The sequence below is a fragment of the Panthera pardus genome, unplaced genomic scaffold (assembly GCF_024362965.1).
Source record: "Panthera pardus isolate Hobbes unplaced genomic scaffold, ASM2436296v1 HiC_scaffold_13, whole genome shotgun sequence".
NCBI lineage: Eukaryota > Metazoa > Chordata > Mammalia > Carnivora > Felidae > Panthera > Panthera pardus.
In genome coordinates, this window is record NW_026526688.1 from 54,397,407 (window position 1) to 54,416,223 (window position 18,817).

At 34.2% G+C, this 18,817-nt stretch overlaps 1 protein-coding gene across 1 annotated transcript in view; it reads left to right on the plus strand.

The window, feature by feature from the left end:
* The window catches only part of FBXO8 (F-box protein 8), a 45,185-nt gene that overhangs the window by 13,178 nt on the left and 13,190 nt on the right, over window positions 1-18,817 (plus strand). Inside the window, exons 2-3 of the mRNA XM_019440978.2 lie at window positions 6,168-6,504; window positions 9,566-9,692. Coding sequence (XP_019296523.1) covers window positions 6,176-6,504; window positions 9,566-9,692 — 456 coding nt within the window. The 5' untranslated portion in view covers window positions 6,168-6,175. The remainder of the gene's footprint in view (window positions 1-6,167; window positions 6,505-9,565; window positions 9,693-18,817) is intronic.

Below are 18,817 nucleotides of genomic sequence, written 5' to 3' on the forward strand. Positions count from 1 at the left end.
TTTTGAAAAATGCCAGAATCTTCCTAAAGTAATGTTAATTTCCATTTATTTTATTCCAACTACTGTGCCACGGTAGCATAGGACTTTAGGAACACAAAGTTAAATTTGAAGTGTAAGATAATAAACAAAAATAGGAAATTCTTATGCATGCAATTAAATTAATAAAATGGTTGACTCTTTCAGCTAATGTGACATATTTATCTACAGTACCACTGAGTGTTCAAAGCGGCTCAGGTTGGTTACCCATCCCATAACCAGTAGTGCCAGGCTTCTGAGTTTTCTGTCCACCTGAGACATTTGCATGTATGTGAACTCATGTACATGAGTACATCTGCAAATAGTGGAGAATTGAACATAAATCTTTGGCCCTTACATGAAAACTGTATGTAATAGCTCTGAGATGTAAGGAGCATTACTTGACCACTGTATTAAAATAATGAAAATTAATTAAATTGAGAGCGATGTTTGCATAATTTCAGGAAAAATGAGATTCTTGAATAATATCCATTTGCATGTTTGGCCATTGCTTCATTTGAGAGTCTTCATCCAATTTAAAAAGGAGTTCTGGGATTTATTTTATTTTCCCTTGACCATTTTCTGTAAAATGTAAATTCACACTTACTAAATAGTATCTAAATCTCTGCTTTTAAGTGTCAATTTTATTATCATTCTGAAAAATAAGACACTATAGCATCCGATTTACCTTGATTTTTTTTCCTATAATTTTTTCTCTTTTCTAAAAGGAAGAACTTCAATTTTGAAATCTTGTATGGAATTTTTATCAGTATAATTTCTCCTGTAACCTATATAATTATGGCATTTTTATTTCCATCAGATGGTAAATAATGAAGCACTGTTTCTACCTTTGGAGACCAAGAGAAAATATCTTTGGTTTCATTTTGAAGGCCCTTAGAAAAAATCTTCTAAGTCTCCTGAACATGATAAACTTTAAAGAAAATAAATTCAAATCTGGAGGAAAAGGCATGGGACCTCTTCAACAGTATTACAGTCAATTTCCTAACTTGCAGATTTTGTATTTGTGATTTCTCCTACTCGCTAAAATTTATTTTTTGATCCCCCAAATCAGGACTCCTGGCACTGTCACAGTCATTCTCAGACAGGTACAGACCTGTAGAAAATTTGCATCTGTGAGGTGCTGTTCCCAGCTAAGGTTAAATTAAGGCAATGCTCTGCTTTCTTGTCGTAGCTCTGATATTATAAACAAGTGTCCTTTTTGTGATCTGTATAGTGCCACATTTGTACATTTTTGTCCTTTTGTGTTGATGATTTCACTGTTGAAAATGCCCCCCATAATTGCTACTCACGTGCTGGGTAGTGTTCCTAACTGTAAAAAGGCTGTGATGGTGCTTTATAGAGAAAATGCCTGTGTTAGATGAGCTCTGATCAGGTTTGGTGAGTTCAATCTTAGTGAATCAACAATGTATATTAAACAAGATGTCTTTAAACAGAAACATGCATAAAGCAAGATTATGTATTCATCAGTTGGCAAAAATGCAGCCAGAGGCTGTAGTAACCTAACGGCATATATCTGCTAGGAACAATGGTTTAGTATTTGCTAATTCACTGTATGCAGTGACTTTATCCCACCAAACTACCACAAATTACAAGAATTGACCATATTTCTTTTATTTGTACAGAATAGACTAATTATGCTCTTAAGAGTACTGTTTCCTAGGAGTAAGTATCTATATTTCTCAACCTGTTTTGAGAGAATAAAATTATCAGCAGTGATTTCATCACAAAATCTATATTTATACCCAAACTATTTATTTCAAATACACAGACTTCTTTGGTGGTTATTTTTTTTCAATTTTAAACTCTTTGTATATTCAGTGATTCCACTGTGCAGCTTGATATTTTTTAGACTGAATTGGCACAAATGACAGAGTATTGTATCTTTTATGATGCTGTTTTTAAATTGTGAAAATCTTTATACTAACATTTATTAAAACTTTAAGACAAATCTGAATATTTTGTACTTTGAAGTCAGTCCAGATAACTATTTTCAGGAATTTAACATCATGTAAGACCCCAGCGTGAAGCTATCATATTTTATATCTCTTTTAGCACCAAATGTTGACAGATTACTAATAATAACACAAGGACCTGTTTCAGGCCTTGTTAGTGGCACTATCATAAGGCATGCCGAGGTTTGAAATTGTTTAGTGGACACAACACAGTCTTCTTTGTTTTTCAGGTTTGGGTTTACTTGGTTGGTTGGTTGGTTGGTTGGTTTGGTCATCAATATAAACAACTGCATTTATGAGGGAAAGAATAACCATGGCCGAAATATGAAGTAACTAAAAGAGATGAAGAATAGTGTGCATCAGCATGAACAAATGAGTTTATTAAGCAGGCATAACATCTGGACAACTGAAGTGCCATTAAATAAGTTTTGCCAAAGTGCTCATCAATTTCACTTTATGAAAATCTTTTCACAACAAACTGATAGCTGATATTTTCTTGATTTTAGCTGTGGAATGAACTTTATAAGCATTATCTCATTCAATACAATGATCTTTTGAACTATAGATATTACTATTATGTAATATGCAAATGATCACATACATATAAAGAAGCTAAAGCTTAGAAGAGTCAAGTATATTCCCCCAAGGTCCTCTGTAAGTAATAACTAGTGGAGTCCAGATTTTAAACTCAGGTCTGTTCAGTTTCAGAGTCCACAACATTGTGTTCCCTCCATGACTCAGTTCACAGCTTCTGCAATGGATATCGTGTTGTTTTGAGAGTTTTAGCACTTTTCTGACAGTCCACCCACATTCCACATCTCTGTTATCCTAAGGAAGATGGGGAGTGGGGATGGAACTCTATAAACACCCTTTCCTTTCTCCAAAGCATAAATTTATGATATGAATCTTCCCCAAGTGGTTTATCGTTTTATGTTCTTTCCCAGTATCAAGAACTGCCCCTAAAAGAAAGGGACATTCCAAGAGGGCAATTTGTGGCATTATTCAGTAGGAGAATAGAAAATGCAGTTTCCTTTGTCTGAATTATGGTTATATGAGCCTCAAATTTCCACCCCCAACCCAAGAGCCAGCTGCTAGCTTTACCTCTTTCTACCTGCCGGATGCTTTCTGAATCACATTATCCAGTGCTCAATTTAAGCGATCCCCATTAAAGTCCAGAGCCTAGGGAAATCACCCTGATTCTGTGTTCCCTAGCAACATCCCTGAGACTAACAACAGCTGCTTAACAGCTGCTTAACCAGAAAGATGCTGTAGGGAAAATACACAGAAATTGGTATTAAATGCCTTAAATCTTGAGATTTCAAACATTGTAGTTACCATGTTGTATTATTTATGTTTAGTGGTACAAAAGCAAAAGAGAAAAATAAATGTAAGTAATCATCAAAAAGGATAAGATATGCTACATGACCTTGGCAGGCAACATGATTTTAGATATTTTCTTGCTCAGATAAACAGAAATAGCCATGATGGAAATAAAATACCTTTCTTTATGATTTTGAATCATTTTGAAACATTTGAACATTTTGAAATGTTATGGTTGTCAAAATTAAGTTATGCTTACGTTGTTGTATGGCATGGCGTACTTAAACATTAACCAAGATTAAAATTCCGTACAAATTTTGTTGATATTCTTTATTTTTCTGTGTTAATCATATTTATTCTCTGTAGTTTGCCTTTTCCAGAATGTCAAATTATTGGAATCGTACATTATGTAGCCTTTTCAGATCATTTTCTTCCACTTAGTGATATGCATTTAAGTTTCCTCCCTGTCTTTTTATGGCTTCGTAGTTCATTTCTTTTAGTCCTAAACATTTCAGTGTATGGATGTACCACAGTTTATGCACTCACCTTGGTTGCTTACAAGTTTTGATAATTGTGAGTACAGATGTTATAGACATTTGTGTGAAGGTTTTTATGTGTACATAAATTTTCAACATATTTGGGTGAATACCAAGGATCACAAATGCTGGGTCATATGGTAAAAGCATGTTTTGTAAGAAACTGCCAAAGTGACTGTCCGATTTTGCATTCCCACATCTTTGCCTGCATTTGGTGTTGTCAGTGTTTTGGATTTCAAGTATTCTAATATGTATGGTATTTACTATCTCATTGTTTTGATTTGAGATTGTAGAATAACACGTGGAGTGTCTTTTTATATGCTTATTTGCTATCTATATGTCTTTTTTTTTGGTGAGGTATCTGTTGAGATTTTTTGCAAATTTTTGCATGGGCTGTTTTCTTATTGTTGACTTTAAAGTTCTTTGTATACCAGCACTTTGTTAGATAACTGTTTTGTAAATATTTTCTGCAGCTCTGGAGCTTGTCTGTTCAATCTCTTAAGAGCCTATATAAAAAATACAAATTTGGGGTGCGTGGGTGACTCGGTTGCGTGTCCGACTTCAGCTCAGGTCATGGTCTTGCGGTTTGTGGGTTCAAGCCCTGCATCGGGCTCTGTGCTGACGGCGGAGCCTGGAGCCTGCTTTGGACTCTGTGTCTCTTTCTCTCTCTGCCCCTCCCCAACCTGTGCTCTGTCTCTCTATGTCTCTCAAAAAATAAGTAAATGTAAAAAAAAAAAAAAAAAAAAAAAAAAAAAAAAAAAAAAAATTAAAAAAAATACAAATTTAATTATTATATTCTAATCACCAATTTAAGCACTACCATTATTGTCGTATGTGTTATGGGGATAAAAGATTATTTTTTGTGGTTTCTTTGTAAATAAATCTCCCCACGTTTGAAAATTATTAATATGTTCCTTCTCTTTGTACCCCTCATTCCTTTATACCTTAAGCTGTTGGGGTTGCAAGCAGTCAACTGTAAGGAGGAAGAGTGAAAAATTATCCTGGACTATTTTTCTGTTTTGATCAATGAGTAACCTATTACAGTGTCCATTATCTAAATAATAGCCAATAACTCAGTAAACATAAATGTGGATCATGCCTCTTTAAATCCTGAAAAAATATCTTTGACATTCTTTGAAATTCTATTCAATTTTCAAATTCCTAAGAATTTTCAAAATTTCTATTCACCCATGGTGTTTTTCTTTCTTTCTTTTTCTGTTAATTCTCATTGTAAACAGCTCATTAAAACTGTTTTAAGGTTACATGATGCTATGAAAGTTACTTTAATGACTATATGAAAAATAGTTTTTTCTCCCAATTTTTAAATTGCATGCACATACATATATATTAGCAGTCAACTTGGGTTTGTAAAACAAGAATATTTTGGAAAAGAGATCATGGAATATCTGTGTTAGTTAAAAGCTCTTCCTGATTTCATTTTTCTCAATAAATTTATTAGCCTGGGAGAAGTTACTTATTTTAAAGCCAAGATCAAATAGGAAGCCTAGGCCAGTAGTTTCCTAATATTTGTATAGCGGCAGTCCAATATTTCTAACAGATAAATGTAGAGCCGCTCTGGTTTGGAGGTCAAGTGAAGGTAGAGGAGGCCCGGGGCACATCTTCTTCTTCTCCTAGCTTTTTCCAGGTGCCTCTGAGGAATCCATGGGTCTGTCTGGAGAAGAACTGGAAAATCAGTTTAAATTCTGATTTTTATTTAAAGAAACAACAAAACCAAATAGTCATTACTAAGCTATTTATCACGGAGTTCTAGGTGTCTAATTTATAAGGTTTCTGAATTAGACTTCAGGGCCTATGTTACATTTTATTACAGTCTACAACTTAAGTGTAGACTGGCAAGAATTAAAGGAAAAGCCTGTTTCACAGCTGTTATGCATCTGGGAGTTTGGTTAAAAGGGGCTAGCTTAGCTTAGCCCGAGTTGTGATAAAAAGCAGGGTCTAGAGGCCTTTTAACTAAAGTCCTGTGCTCTGATCAGAGCTGCATTTAATACTGGCCCATAAGTCCACATAATTATAATTTGTAAGAGTCTTTAGGACATCAGTAACTTTTAAATCTCACCATGTGAAAAATGATTATGTCACCTGTGGACTTTAAAAGCAGCTAGCAAACTGGGATAAAGGTGATTTGATATCAAATCAAATATTTCTGCAACTTTCTCTGTCGAAGTTTTGTACTTAGGAGGTTCCAGCTCTTCTTTGTAATCTACTACTCCTTTTAACATGCTTTAATGAGGAAGGCTAATTCTGGTAAATTAGTGCTTCGGGTCAGAGTTAACCTTCTTAATACATTCTGGCTTTCTCCCAGGCTTGCAGATGGGTCAGGGGCTGTGGAGAGTGGCCAGAAACCAGCAGCTACAGCACGAAGGTTACAGTGAGCAAGGCTACCTCAGCAGAGAGCAGAGCAGGAGGATGGCTGCCAGCAGCATTTCTAACACCAGTCATCGGAAACAGGTCCAAGGAGGCATCGATATATATCACCTCTTGAAGGCACGGAAATCTAAAGAACAGGAAGGATTCATTAATTTGGAAATGTTGCCCCCCGAGCTAAGCTTTACCATCTTGTCCTACCTGAATGCGACTGACCTCTGCTTAGCTTCATGTGTTTGGCAGGACCTTGCAAATGATGAACTTCTCTGGCAAGGGTGAGTTCAACCTAACACATTTGATTCAGGCATCTCTAAACACAACCGTGCTTGCATGTTCTCTTTGTAATGGATGTATATGTATTATGAAGTATTTCTTTTAAACCTGGTTTGTAGTTTGGCCCTTTATTAAAATCTGGAAAGACAATGGAGTTATCATCACAGTCAGGTTTGGTAGTGGGAAAAGGACAGTTTAAAAGAAAATTTTACAGTTAGAAGTAACCAGTCAGGAGGTGGCAGTTATTGTAAATCAGAAATGACCAGTTTAATCTAAAAATACAAGCTGTTGGGGTGCCTGACTGGCTCAGTCAGTAGCGCATGCCCCGAGTCGGGCTCTGTGCTGACAGCTCGGAGCCTGGAGCCTGCTTCAGAATCTGTGTCTCCCTCTCTCTGCCCCTCCCCTGCTCATGCTGTGTCTCTCTCACTCTCAAAAAGAAACACAAAAAAATTTCTTTTAAAGAAAAAAACCCCATGGGTAAATAGAAATTTTGAAAATCTCGGGGTTGTAAGTGGATGTAGAGATTACCTTAAAAATTAAAAAATCTAAAACTTACAAATTAAGTGAGAATTTATAATCCAAAATTTAGAGTGTTTACGTCCCTGGTATAGTTTGTGCTTCCTGTATGAAGATTGTGTGTTTACTTATTTACGTATTTCCTCTATCATAGGTGCTCGCTAACATGAACTTTAAATGTTTCATCTACTTTTTATTTTTTCTAACCAATATTTCATCAATGAAGTAGTCAGATAGTAGAAGGCAAGGAGATAATCTCCTTGCTGAAGTGAGGGTAGATGATAGAAATTATAGCAGTGATTATATCAGTTTAAATTTAACCTATAAATTTAAGAATGTTTGGAGTAGAATCTGTTTTATGGAACTGACATTACTCCTTACATAGCATCATATACTTGGGTGTGAAAATGTTACCAAACCTAAAAGAATCATTGGCTATTGAGCTTTCTAGCATTTTTTACTAAGGTTCATTTAAGTCTCATTCTTTTCTTTTTTTCTTTCTTTAAGTCTCATTTTTTAATGGGACTTTAATTATGTAAAACATATCTGAAAACAAAGGTCTTTTTGTGACTATAAAAAATTTCTAAATGAAAACGAAAATCTAATGAGAGAATTAATAAATTATCCAAATAGTCAAGCTTTAATAAAAAGGCATTACCAACAATGGCATTTCTAATAGAGGCTTTCTCATGCTACAAAATTACAGTATTATATAATTTCTCAGCCTCTACATAGATAAAAATCATCAGCATCATCTTATTCTCTCATCGTCGTGTTATAGTTTAGGTACTGTGGACATAAGAGGAAATTCTATTAATTCGTGGTGTTTAAATTATAGTTATTAATTCCCTAACTGGCAAAAAAACAAATAAAAATACTTTAAAACTGGCTCATTATTTATTTAAAATTTCTTTTCTGCATTTTAGTATTCCTAGCAATCTTAATGTGTAATTCTGGATATGAACTTTGAAAAAAAAAAAAAAGTTTATTTCTAAGCTTATCTGAATTCAATCAGAATGTATTCTTCATCTGGGATTTAAATCTGGTGTTCTTTTCTGGAAGAAGTGCTTCCTTTATTCTTACCACATTGTTATGCCTGTTTTTATGACCCTTGGATTTTTGTTTCCTAGTGATAAATTGCTTCAATTTTAAATTAAAGGCTACCTTAATTTTATTTTAACTTTGGATGTGTGGAATACTTAATATTGAAAGGTTCTGTTACATAGCTCAGTAATAAAGGTCAAAGCTAGAGGATTAAAGAAGCTGCTAAAATATTGATAATCTTCTGAAGTTCCTAAATTCACTATTTTAGAATCAGTGACTACGTTTGGTTGCTAAAAATAATGCAAGGATATAAATGACCTATTAAGAAGTTACTGTCATATTAAATTGCATATTTTACCCACTATCCTCACAATTTTGATGTTACAGGTTGAAACAGTAACTTTTTCTTTTTAACTTGTACATTATATGTGTGTGACAAGAAGTTTGAGCCAAAAATCAATTGAATGTCAGAAAATGAAAGTATTTTAATGTCTGTTACTAAAAGTAGGTGTTTTTGAGCACACAAAATCCGATAATTTTGAGATAGTCATTAAAAGTGCACTAAAATAGAATTTCAGTATTCTGTGTGTCTCTAGAGTAATGCACTTAGATTTCATGATCTATGGCATATATCCAGAATGTCTGGGCATTGTAATTATATAAAACTTTAGCTTTAAAATAACCAGTAGCTAATCTTTGCACAGAGTTGGATACAACTATCCCAGTCCTCAAAAATAGTGTGTTTTGATATGAACTATTTGCATTTTAGGTTTCATAGAATTTTTAAATAATCGTGTTATTGTGATAGTAAAGAAATAGTATTTTGAAGCGGGATCTTAAGCAGCTAAGCTTAATGACGCACACAACTATGTCTGTTCTGAAGCTATAGCATTATAATTTCTATGTTTAGTTTGCCTGCTATCACTATATGTATTAAAAAAAAAAAAAAAAAAAGGTTCTCTCCCTACCTAGCAATCTTTACCCCCACACAATTTTACTTTGTAACGGAGACATAGCAACTTAATCCTGTTTAGTTGTTTTGATTAAGATTGCTAACTCTGGAGTAAAACTCCTTGGATTCAAATCAACTTTTTAATCTCTTACTGTGTCTGTGTTTCTTTACCTTTAAAACTAACATCATAGCATTGTGTGAAGATTAAGCAAGTTAATACTATTTCAATGTTTTAAATAGTGCCTGGCATCTACTAAGCACTCTGTAAATGTTATAAATAAATATCTGTCATTGCTATTATTAGCAATAGGTTATATTTAACTTCAGATAAAACTCATGAATATTAATCTTTATAACTCAGAATCTTTATCAGAATCGCCACATTGAAGGCATTTGTCAATCATACTCTATAGGCAAACAAACAAGTACAGAAGTTAACATTTTCAACATTAGAGCTATAAATTACAATTTTATTGTATGTTACTTTTATAGCGTGTATATACATATTTAACTTGCATAGTAATGTTTTCTCATCTGATTTCATCTTATAGGTTGTGTAAATCCACATGGGGTCACTGTTCCATATATAATAAGAACCCACCTCTAGGATTTTCTTTCAGAAAATTGTATATGCAGTTGGATGAAGGCAGCCTCACCTTTAATGCCAACCCAGAGGAGGTAAGTGGAGAACTTGAATATTTATAATAGTTGAACTTGATTACCACCTTGTCTCAGCTTTGCTGCAATATAATATAATAAACTTGCAAGTAAAGTAACAGGTCGTTGAATGTTTGAAACTATTTAATTACCTCTTATTGTAATATATTAGAATGATCAAAATGTGAAAACAGTGCTTTCACTGATTTTTTCCCCTACTTTCATTTTGCTATCATTCTAGAAAATTTCAAATTCTCGGAAATTTTTTTTTTCTCAGAAATGTTTAAATGTCTATTAGACTTATTCTTAGAAATATAATGGAGGGGCTCCTCGGCCGCTCAGTTGGTTAAGCATCCGACTCTTGATTTCGGCTCAGGTCATCATCTCAACAGTTGTGAGATCGAGCCCCGCGTTGGGCTCTGTACTGACAGTGCAAAGCCTGCTTGGGGTTCTCTCTCTCTCCATCTCTCTATGCCTCTCCCCATGTTGGCACTCTCCCTCTTTCTCTCAAAATAAATAAACATTAAAAAAAAAAAAAAGAAATATAGTGGAAATTACACAGCACTCAGAACTACTGCTTCTAGGTGACTTATTTTCTGTGGAATAAAATAACTGGCAGTGATATTAATTTAAATTTTCAAAAACCAACTTTTTTTCATCTCTTGTAGGGGTATTAAGAACTATTTAAATCATGTAGCCAAATACTTTTTATACACTTTAAAAAAATTTTTTTTTAAGTTTATTTATTTTGAGAGAAGCAGAGACAGCACAAGTGGAGGAGGGCGAGAGAGAGAGGAAATGAGAGAGAATCCCAAGCAGGTGTCATGCTGCCAGTGCAGAGCCTGACACAGGACTCGAACCCATGACACCATGATAACATGACCTGACCTGAATCCGAGTCAGACGCTTAACCAACTGAGCTGCCCAGGTGCCCCGCAGCAAAATATTTTTAAAAATATCTTAACTTTTGCTATGTTAGAATTAGAAAAATGTTTCTCCCCCATGCACAATATTTTAATATTGGACAAAAATACTGATTTTATAAATGTGCTTATCATAATACAAATGACATGTTTTTAAAGTTTATTTTGAGAGAGAGAAAGAGAGCAGGGGAGGGGCTGAGAGAGGAGGGGATAGAGAATACCAAGCAGGCTCCGCGCTGTAAGTGCAGAGCCCGACATAGAACTCAATCTCATGAACCAAACCGTGAGATCATGACCTGAGTCAAAATCAAGAATGGGATGCTCAACCGACCAAGCCACCCAGGTGCCCCAATGCAAATGACATTTTTTTTTTTTTTAATTTTTTTTTTTTTTTAACGTTTATTTACTTTTGAGACAGAGAGAGACAGAGCATGAACAGGGGAGGGGCAGAGAGAGAGGGAGACACAGAATCCGAAACAGGCTCCAGGCTCTGAGCTGTCAGCACAGAGCCCGACATGGGGCTTGAACCCACGGACTGTGAGATCATGACCTGAGCCGAAGTCGGACGCTTAACTGACCAAGCCACCCAGGCGCCCCAACATTTTTAATATTAAATTGATTTTCACTTATTACAAGCGATTTCTTAAATTTTTCTTGTACACAAGTAAAAAATATAACACCATGCATACATTATCAGTTATGTCTTAGCACTACAAATATAACAAAACATATGTATTATAAAGCCTGATATAAATATTTAAATTAAGAAATTTGTTCTCACTACTGTTTGTTTCGACTTTTCAGTGAATAGAGGACTCTTAATTTAGAAGGCAAATGAATGGATAAACTAAACTATCATAAATTTAGGTTTTGTAACTTGGCCCTTAATTGCAATTTTGTTCTGATGCATTTTATCATAAAATACATGTTTTTACTTTATTTTTGGTCAAATCCAAGTTCTCTTCCATCTAAATGTGTAGAAATAGTGAGCCTGTCACTTTTTGATTGTGCTCTATGGCATAGCTACTGTGTACGAGAGATTCTTCTATACTGACATGTTTGAAGAATGTCATAGTTTCAGAGACTTCATTATTCCTGTTTGTTCAAATTAGACATTACTTGTAGCTAACTAAAATAGTTCTTATGACGAACTTTATAATAAGATACACATTTTGCATTAATCTCTTAAGTTTAATCGAATGATGATTGCTGGAGAACTGAGGCAGAATAGTACATAAGGATGACGAAAGGCAGCTAACACCAGCGCCAACCCTTTATGTCCAATTTATCAAGGCATTCTGGTTCCTGTCATGAATTATGCTGATAATGAGTAAAACTGTCATCTCCAATTCATATCACTTGCAAATGTTACATTCTAAGGGAAATATAACTTGGTAAGTACTGAGTTTTAGATTTACAAAGTCAGAAAAGTTGGATGTAACTGCTGATGTTGATTATGGTAAGTAGTCATGCCTTGCTAAAGGAGTATCAATTTTTAAAACAAATTATAAACCATCATTTTTATGCAAAGATTAAACCATAGATAGGCCCTCATATAGTAGACTATGATATCGATAGTTTTAAATATCTAAATTGGAAAAGCTAGATGTCAAAATATGTTTCCATCTTTGCAGCTACATATATCAGACTACAGAGTTCTTGTTACACCTCCTCTACTGTGTTTGGAGGGGTGGGCAGAGAAAATAGGGTAAAATTAAAAGACCTCTTTTTATCTCACAAAACTTAAAAAAAAAATTTTTAAGTCGAATGTTTACTAAGAGAGGGGATTGAAGTTATTAGGTAAAATAAGATTTTAGATCTTCAGATTTTACTTATCCATCCTACCTTCCATTATTATTGAGAGTTGGCTGTATTTTCTTTTTCTTCATTCCCTTGCCTGATATCCTGGAGCATTCCAGAAGTATTGAATTCACTATTCTGAAAGGGGCACATAGTGCCAGGAGGCATAGAGCTGAACCTTTCAGAGTGACTCATGGTTCCAGAATTCTGATTCTATGCTTTTATGAACATCAGTAACTTAGCATGTGTTGCCTGATAGCAAAATAGAATCCCATCTTTATCAGAATGCACCCAGGTTGTAAATAGACAAAGAAGGACGTTGAAATATACTTGTAGATACAGAGAAATGAGGGAAAGTATTTTAATGACTATAATCTTTATTTCATTGACTAATATACACAATATCAACTTGGTTGTTTATCTGAGTCAAGCCTTCAGAATTGGAATCATGTAATTCAAAGAGTTATCCTAATAGATATTTTTATATAGAATTATCTGTATGAGTCATACTTTTAGCCAGGTCTTAGTATGACTCTTGCCAAGTTTTTTGAGTGCTAGAAATCAGAAAGTACTTTCTGGATGTTTTTTTCTGCCCTCATTGGAGCACTGTCATGAAATGTGTTATTTTGGGTTCATTTAAGCCTGAGAAGTAAATTAGTTTTGATGATATGTTTAAGTATGTGTTGTTTATTGTTAGTACCTGAGATATGATGTGTGTAATTATTCAGTGTTATAAAAACTCTACTTTTCCATAATTTCTAGTTCTGTACTTATCATTTTGATAGCAAGCATCATTAAAATATTATAAAAATAAGAATACTTACAGCCACAGGGAACAAGATTCTCCAAAGGACATCGTTCATGTCACGGATATGGGTAACCAAACTCCACAGCAACTGCTGGCAGTGGCTCATGGGGTGGGGGAGAACATCTGCACAGTTTGTGGTACGATTATCTAGCACGCTGCTGTTATCTGCATGACATTGTGATCTCAGCTGTATGTAAAGTCTTGATCTTGTGCATGAGCTTGTGTACTTTGTGGCAGGTGACCACATTCTAGTAAAGGAATGTGCTGAAAACCATCCATTATGTTAGGCTGTTTTCCCCCTGCATGTACAAGTTACGTGTGTTGATTTTATTCTGCTAGCAGTATTATAATAAAGTAATTTTTTCTTATCCACCAATTAGCTATATTCCTTGAGCTCCATTTAGTATGAAACATTTTCTTGACTTAGCAAACATGATTTAATTTCAAGATATTATAGGTTTTATTTTTGCTTGTGTAAGCATGTTTTTAAAAAGTCTTTTATATTCTCATTGGGGTCAGGGAAAAGTAGTCTTTTTTGTAACTATACAAGCACATTTTCTTTGTGTTCATAAAGGATGGCCCACAAGCATACAATTTTATGCATAGCTATTCGTGATGTGGGGTAGATAGAGTCTATTATGAGAAGAAATATTTTAAATTTGACCTGTGTACACATTTTAGAGGGAAATGCATAAGCAGTTTATTTTAAAGATAATGATTCTTTTTGTTGTTTGTCCAGCTAAAATATAAACAGGAAATTGTAGTTCTCCATTATATAAAGGAACTCAGAAGTTTGTACTCAGATATTAAATCTTAGTTTTTGCTCTAATATACAGCAACAAAATGCTCATTACCATTACTTCATAGCATAGCAACAATGATGAAAATTATTTTTATTCCTAAGGATAGAAAACCCTATCAGAAATTGGTGTCATCAGAATGTACAGATAAGCATTTCCCAAATGTATTCTTTGGAATAATTGTTCCACAGGATAATAGATAATCAAAAGAGTTCCCCAATCTAATAAATGACATGTTATGACTAGCTGGCTTATTTAAAGAATAACTTTTCAGAGCCTTTATTATATTTATATACAGTTTGAATATGAAAGAGGAAGTTATTGTATACAGTATTATTCAAATTTATCTGAAATAGTGGCTTTTGGAGTTTTTTGTTGTTTGGTTTTTTGATAAAATAACATTTGAGGGGACTCGTTCTGTACATGCTAGTATAGATTATCGGTAATCTTACTATGTGTAAATAAATATGTGTTTCTAACTTGATAGACACCTAGCTTGAATAATTGAAGTGCCCTCTTGTTCACTGACAGTTAATCTGATACCTATTTTACTTGTAATCCTCTCTCTTTTTGAAAGTCTATGAATCTATATCTGTTCTCTTTTGTATGATAGTATTATAAAAAAAAAAAACCTTAAAACTGAGAGTTGTGTCTTGAAAGATTGAGAGATTTATCTATGTTCTGGATTTTGGTTGTCATCTAATATGTTAAAGAAAATGTTACTTTGGAAAATAAGGGCAGGACAACAAACCTGATAGGCATATTGAATTCAAATATTCATATATGATATGAGCAGTTATCCCACAGTTATTTCCATGATACACTGACCATATCATGGACTCTCAAGGTGTGTTTACTTTTGCCTTCTTTTGATAAAAAGTTGTCCACCACCACTCAAAACATTACATGCTCATATGAAAGTATCCTCACCACAAAGAGCACAAAGAAATTCTCTTCAAATTCCTTACGCTTATTAGGAAGAAAACTATCCTTTCAGGTGCCTTCAGTGTACTTCTGTTGATTCCTAATGGACATACTGAATCACGGGAACATTCCTAGACCAGTTAGGAACAGAATAGAAGGGATTGCATGATTGGCTTAGAGTTAATCATGACTGAGCAACCGTGGCTAAAATTCTAAAGACAAGGAAAAGACTGAGATTGCTTTGGGCTAGGTCTCCAAGCACCCGCAACATTAGTTTTACTAGTGAGCCACTTGTAAAATTTGTTATTCTGCCTCTATTATTTCTGGGCTCTACTGGTTTAGAAGTCTTACCCAAAGGAAGAGTATTGATAAAAGGCACAACAATTCAAATCGGTTGCTGAGACGACCTTCTTGCCACTTTAGGTCCTCCTACCACTGAGCAAAGAAGATACCCTTCCCCCCAAAAAATGAGGATCAGTAATTATTCTGTGGTTGAAGTAATTAAGCCTAATTATCAGTGGGAAATAGTTTCCCCCACAAAGTGGGGAAAACAGAAGGATATAAGTGGAACTCAGGAGATGTCTTCAAATTCCTTTTACTACTGCTATATCCTATTGTAAAAGTAATTTTTAAAAAAATCACACTAACCCTATATGGGGAAGGTTGAAATCACATCACTTAGACTACTCGCTAGGTAAAGAATTTGAGCCAGCTGAAAGGATTGATCCATTTTCAGCCTCAGAAGTTGAATACAGATGATTCCAAAACCATCATGTTAATTTTATTTCCCTTGGCTCTCATGGCATCCATGCAATTCAGTTCTGGCCTGTAAATTGGAGGAAATATGTGCAGAGAAAATTTTAAGTTTCAAAAAGAGACAAAAAAAAAAAAAGTAGTACTGTGGAGTATCTATGTGTATGTGTACATACCTGTCCGTGTGTATACTTCTGGCACTAATATATGAGCATATAATGACGGGAACGGAAGCAGCCATCTTGCAGCCATGAGGGCTATTAATAACAGTGCTAGTAGCACATTAGGAAGAAAGAATTGGGTCCATGAGGCTAACAACTGTGGAGCCAAAATACTTTACAATTTGTTTGTTACACAAGGCAACAAATCCTTTACGGTTTTGAATTGGGACTCCTGTTGCTTGCAGTCCAAAGGATTCCACTGCATCGTCATCACCGCCATCATCGTCCAGACCCATTAAGAGTTTTATATGTAATCCTGAACAAATTATTTTTATAAAAATAAACAATACTAATTTTCATTAGCAAATTAATTTTATCCCCGTTTTGCTGATGAGAATTTAGTCAGAGCAAAGGAGCTAGTTGACACTGAGAGGCATCCCTCACTGAATATAGCTTAGAAAGCTTTCTCCTCTATTGGAATGATTTACCCAAAACAGCTAAAATATTCATGCTGATTGGCAAAACCCCTTCCCCTTGATTAGCATTAGAGTCAAAGTGAAAAACTATGCCTCACAGACACTAAATATTATCCTCTGGCTAGATAATTATGACTAGTCAGGTTGTACTGAACTGGAAGCCATTTACTTTTTTGCGGGCAACGTGGCATGTGTATAGGTACGTATCAATATATCTGTTTTTAATCTGATCAATCATGTGTTATATTTAAGAAGGTAACGTTATCCTATGTCATTCAGGTCAATACCCTGCCCTGACCATAACATATCTTGGCTACCCTCCCATTCCTTTGTCTTCAGGAGTCCTTGGAGTACCTGCTATAGAATCACTCCATAGAATTACATGGACTCAGGGTAAACCTTTTAGAAGCTTCATAGGGAAATAAATTTCCCAGCCCCTTTTGTCTTAATGTAATTGAAAGAGAGATTCAGACCTAGAGTATCCTATAGTTTATTCATCAGGCAAACCACCTGATGCATTTTGCTTTTGTTTTCTATAGTTACCACAGGGGATATTGTTATCTCATTTAGTGTGAATTATCTAAGAGAAAGTAAACAAAAATTAGTGGAAAATGTATTGATCTAGGACCTTTAAATCAGAAGAAAGAATAAAGTTAGAATATTTTAGTACCACAGCACCCATACTACAAACTCTTAAATTTTAAAATGTGCAAAGCTAAAATGAGCAAAAATTTTTCTTTGTTTGAATTTTACTTTTGTTGCCAATTTAGATAAATATACCTGGAAAGTTTACAATATTGTGTTAATATTTTAAGAACATTTCAAAGATAAATCTGTTTACCTCTTACTTCCTTACCATGTCCTGACAACCTCAATAACCTCCATGTTCTTTGTTATTTGATGTGTCCACAGTTGCAGTGAAATTTGACAATACTTTCTAGATCTAAGTTCTCAATCTTAATGTCCAAAGTAGTTGTCTCTCCTACACGTCTTATCTGAATTTAGCAATTGCTAACACCAATGTCACTCTACAGTATGAATTCTTTATCTGAAACCTAAAAAACAATATATCCTCAGTTCTTGGATGTCTTCAGTTGTAGAGCATCCTTTGAAATATTGGAGTATAAAAGAAACACTACATTAAATGCAAAAGTTTGAACCAAAACTATAGTATACATTTATTCCTAATGTTATATAATATTTTCATGTCATAAAATTTTTGAAGATGCTTTTATTATAAAAGTGATAAGATCATTGTAACCACTTGTGGCCATTTGTTAGCAGGTAAATATAGAATCATAGTGACTGTTGCTTTTTATTATTTGTACTGGTGACTCTGACTTTTGAGAGTTTACAATGTGAGGCATTTCAAAGTATACTGGAGTTTTGATCCAACTCAGGTTTTTGTGGTGGTTATCTTCTTTTCTTTTTTAACTTCAGTTTAATTATGTAATCCTTAAAAGTTTATAGCTTCTCTTGAAAGCCAGCTAGAGGCCTTGTACAGATTCATTCATTTTAAAAATATTTATTAAGTATCTCTCCAGTTACTAATTATATGACTTTGACCTTGGCAAATTATTTAATGTCTGCACTCCAGTTTCCCCGTACGTAAAATGGGGACAATAATATTACATATGTCATGGTGTTACTGTGAATATTAAATGAAATAATAAATGTTAAATACTGCCTCTAAGTGCTTCCCAAAATGTAGGTTTCATTTATACTAGAGGTACAACCATAACAACTTACACTGTCAGGAGCCAAATACTGCTGTAAACTGTGAGGTTCTTCCTCTCTTGGAACTTTTGGATTCTAGTAGATAGATATTTGACACCTGAGTAATGGCCCTTCATAATGTATGTATTGGTCACACCAACATCTCCTAGCTTTAAATGGTAATACCATTTGCCTTTAATATCATTTCCTAGTATGGGATGAACAATCTTTTGCATGTACAGTAACCTTTGTGCCAGTGGTGATACTTAGTGTAATGGTTTTTTTAGGACATTTTAAACAATAATTAGGTGTCCAAAATTATGTTTAAATTAAAACATGTGTCGTGGCTGAATATCGTGATGAATAGATACTTTACTTACATGAGTAAGTACACACATGTGCTGGCAATAAAAGTACCATTTAAATTCCAGCTTGCTTCTCTGCTTGTCTACTCTTAAGATACGAGGTTTTTCTTAATGTGTATTTCAAAATTGTTTCAGAGCCGTCAAAATATATTTATAAATGTACATGTGAGAATCTAGGTAATATGAGAAAAGTGCTTCTTATTTACCAAAGTGGAGTTTGTCATTTAAATATATACATATACACACATATATTACTGCGAATGCAATATTTACATGTAATTTTTATAAAGTGGGGATTTAAATTAGCCAACGTTAGTATTCAAATGGATCACTTTCTCATTAGTTTGAGTTGTTATTGATTGTACCTTAATCTAATAGAGTTTTATTTCCAGATTTTGATTAGAATGCTTTCTTTTTCTG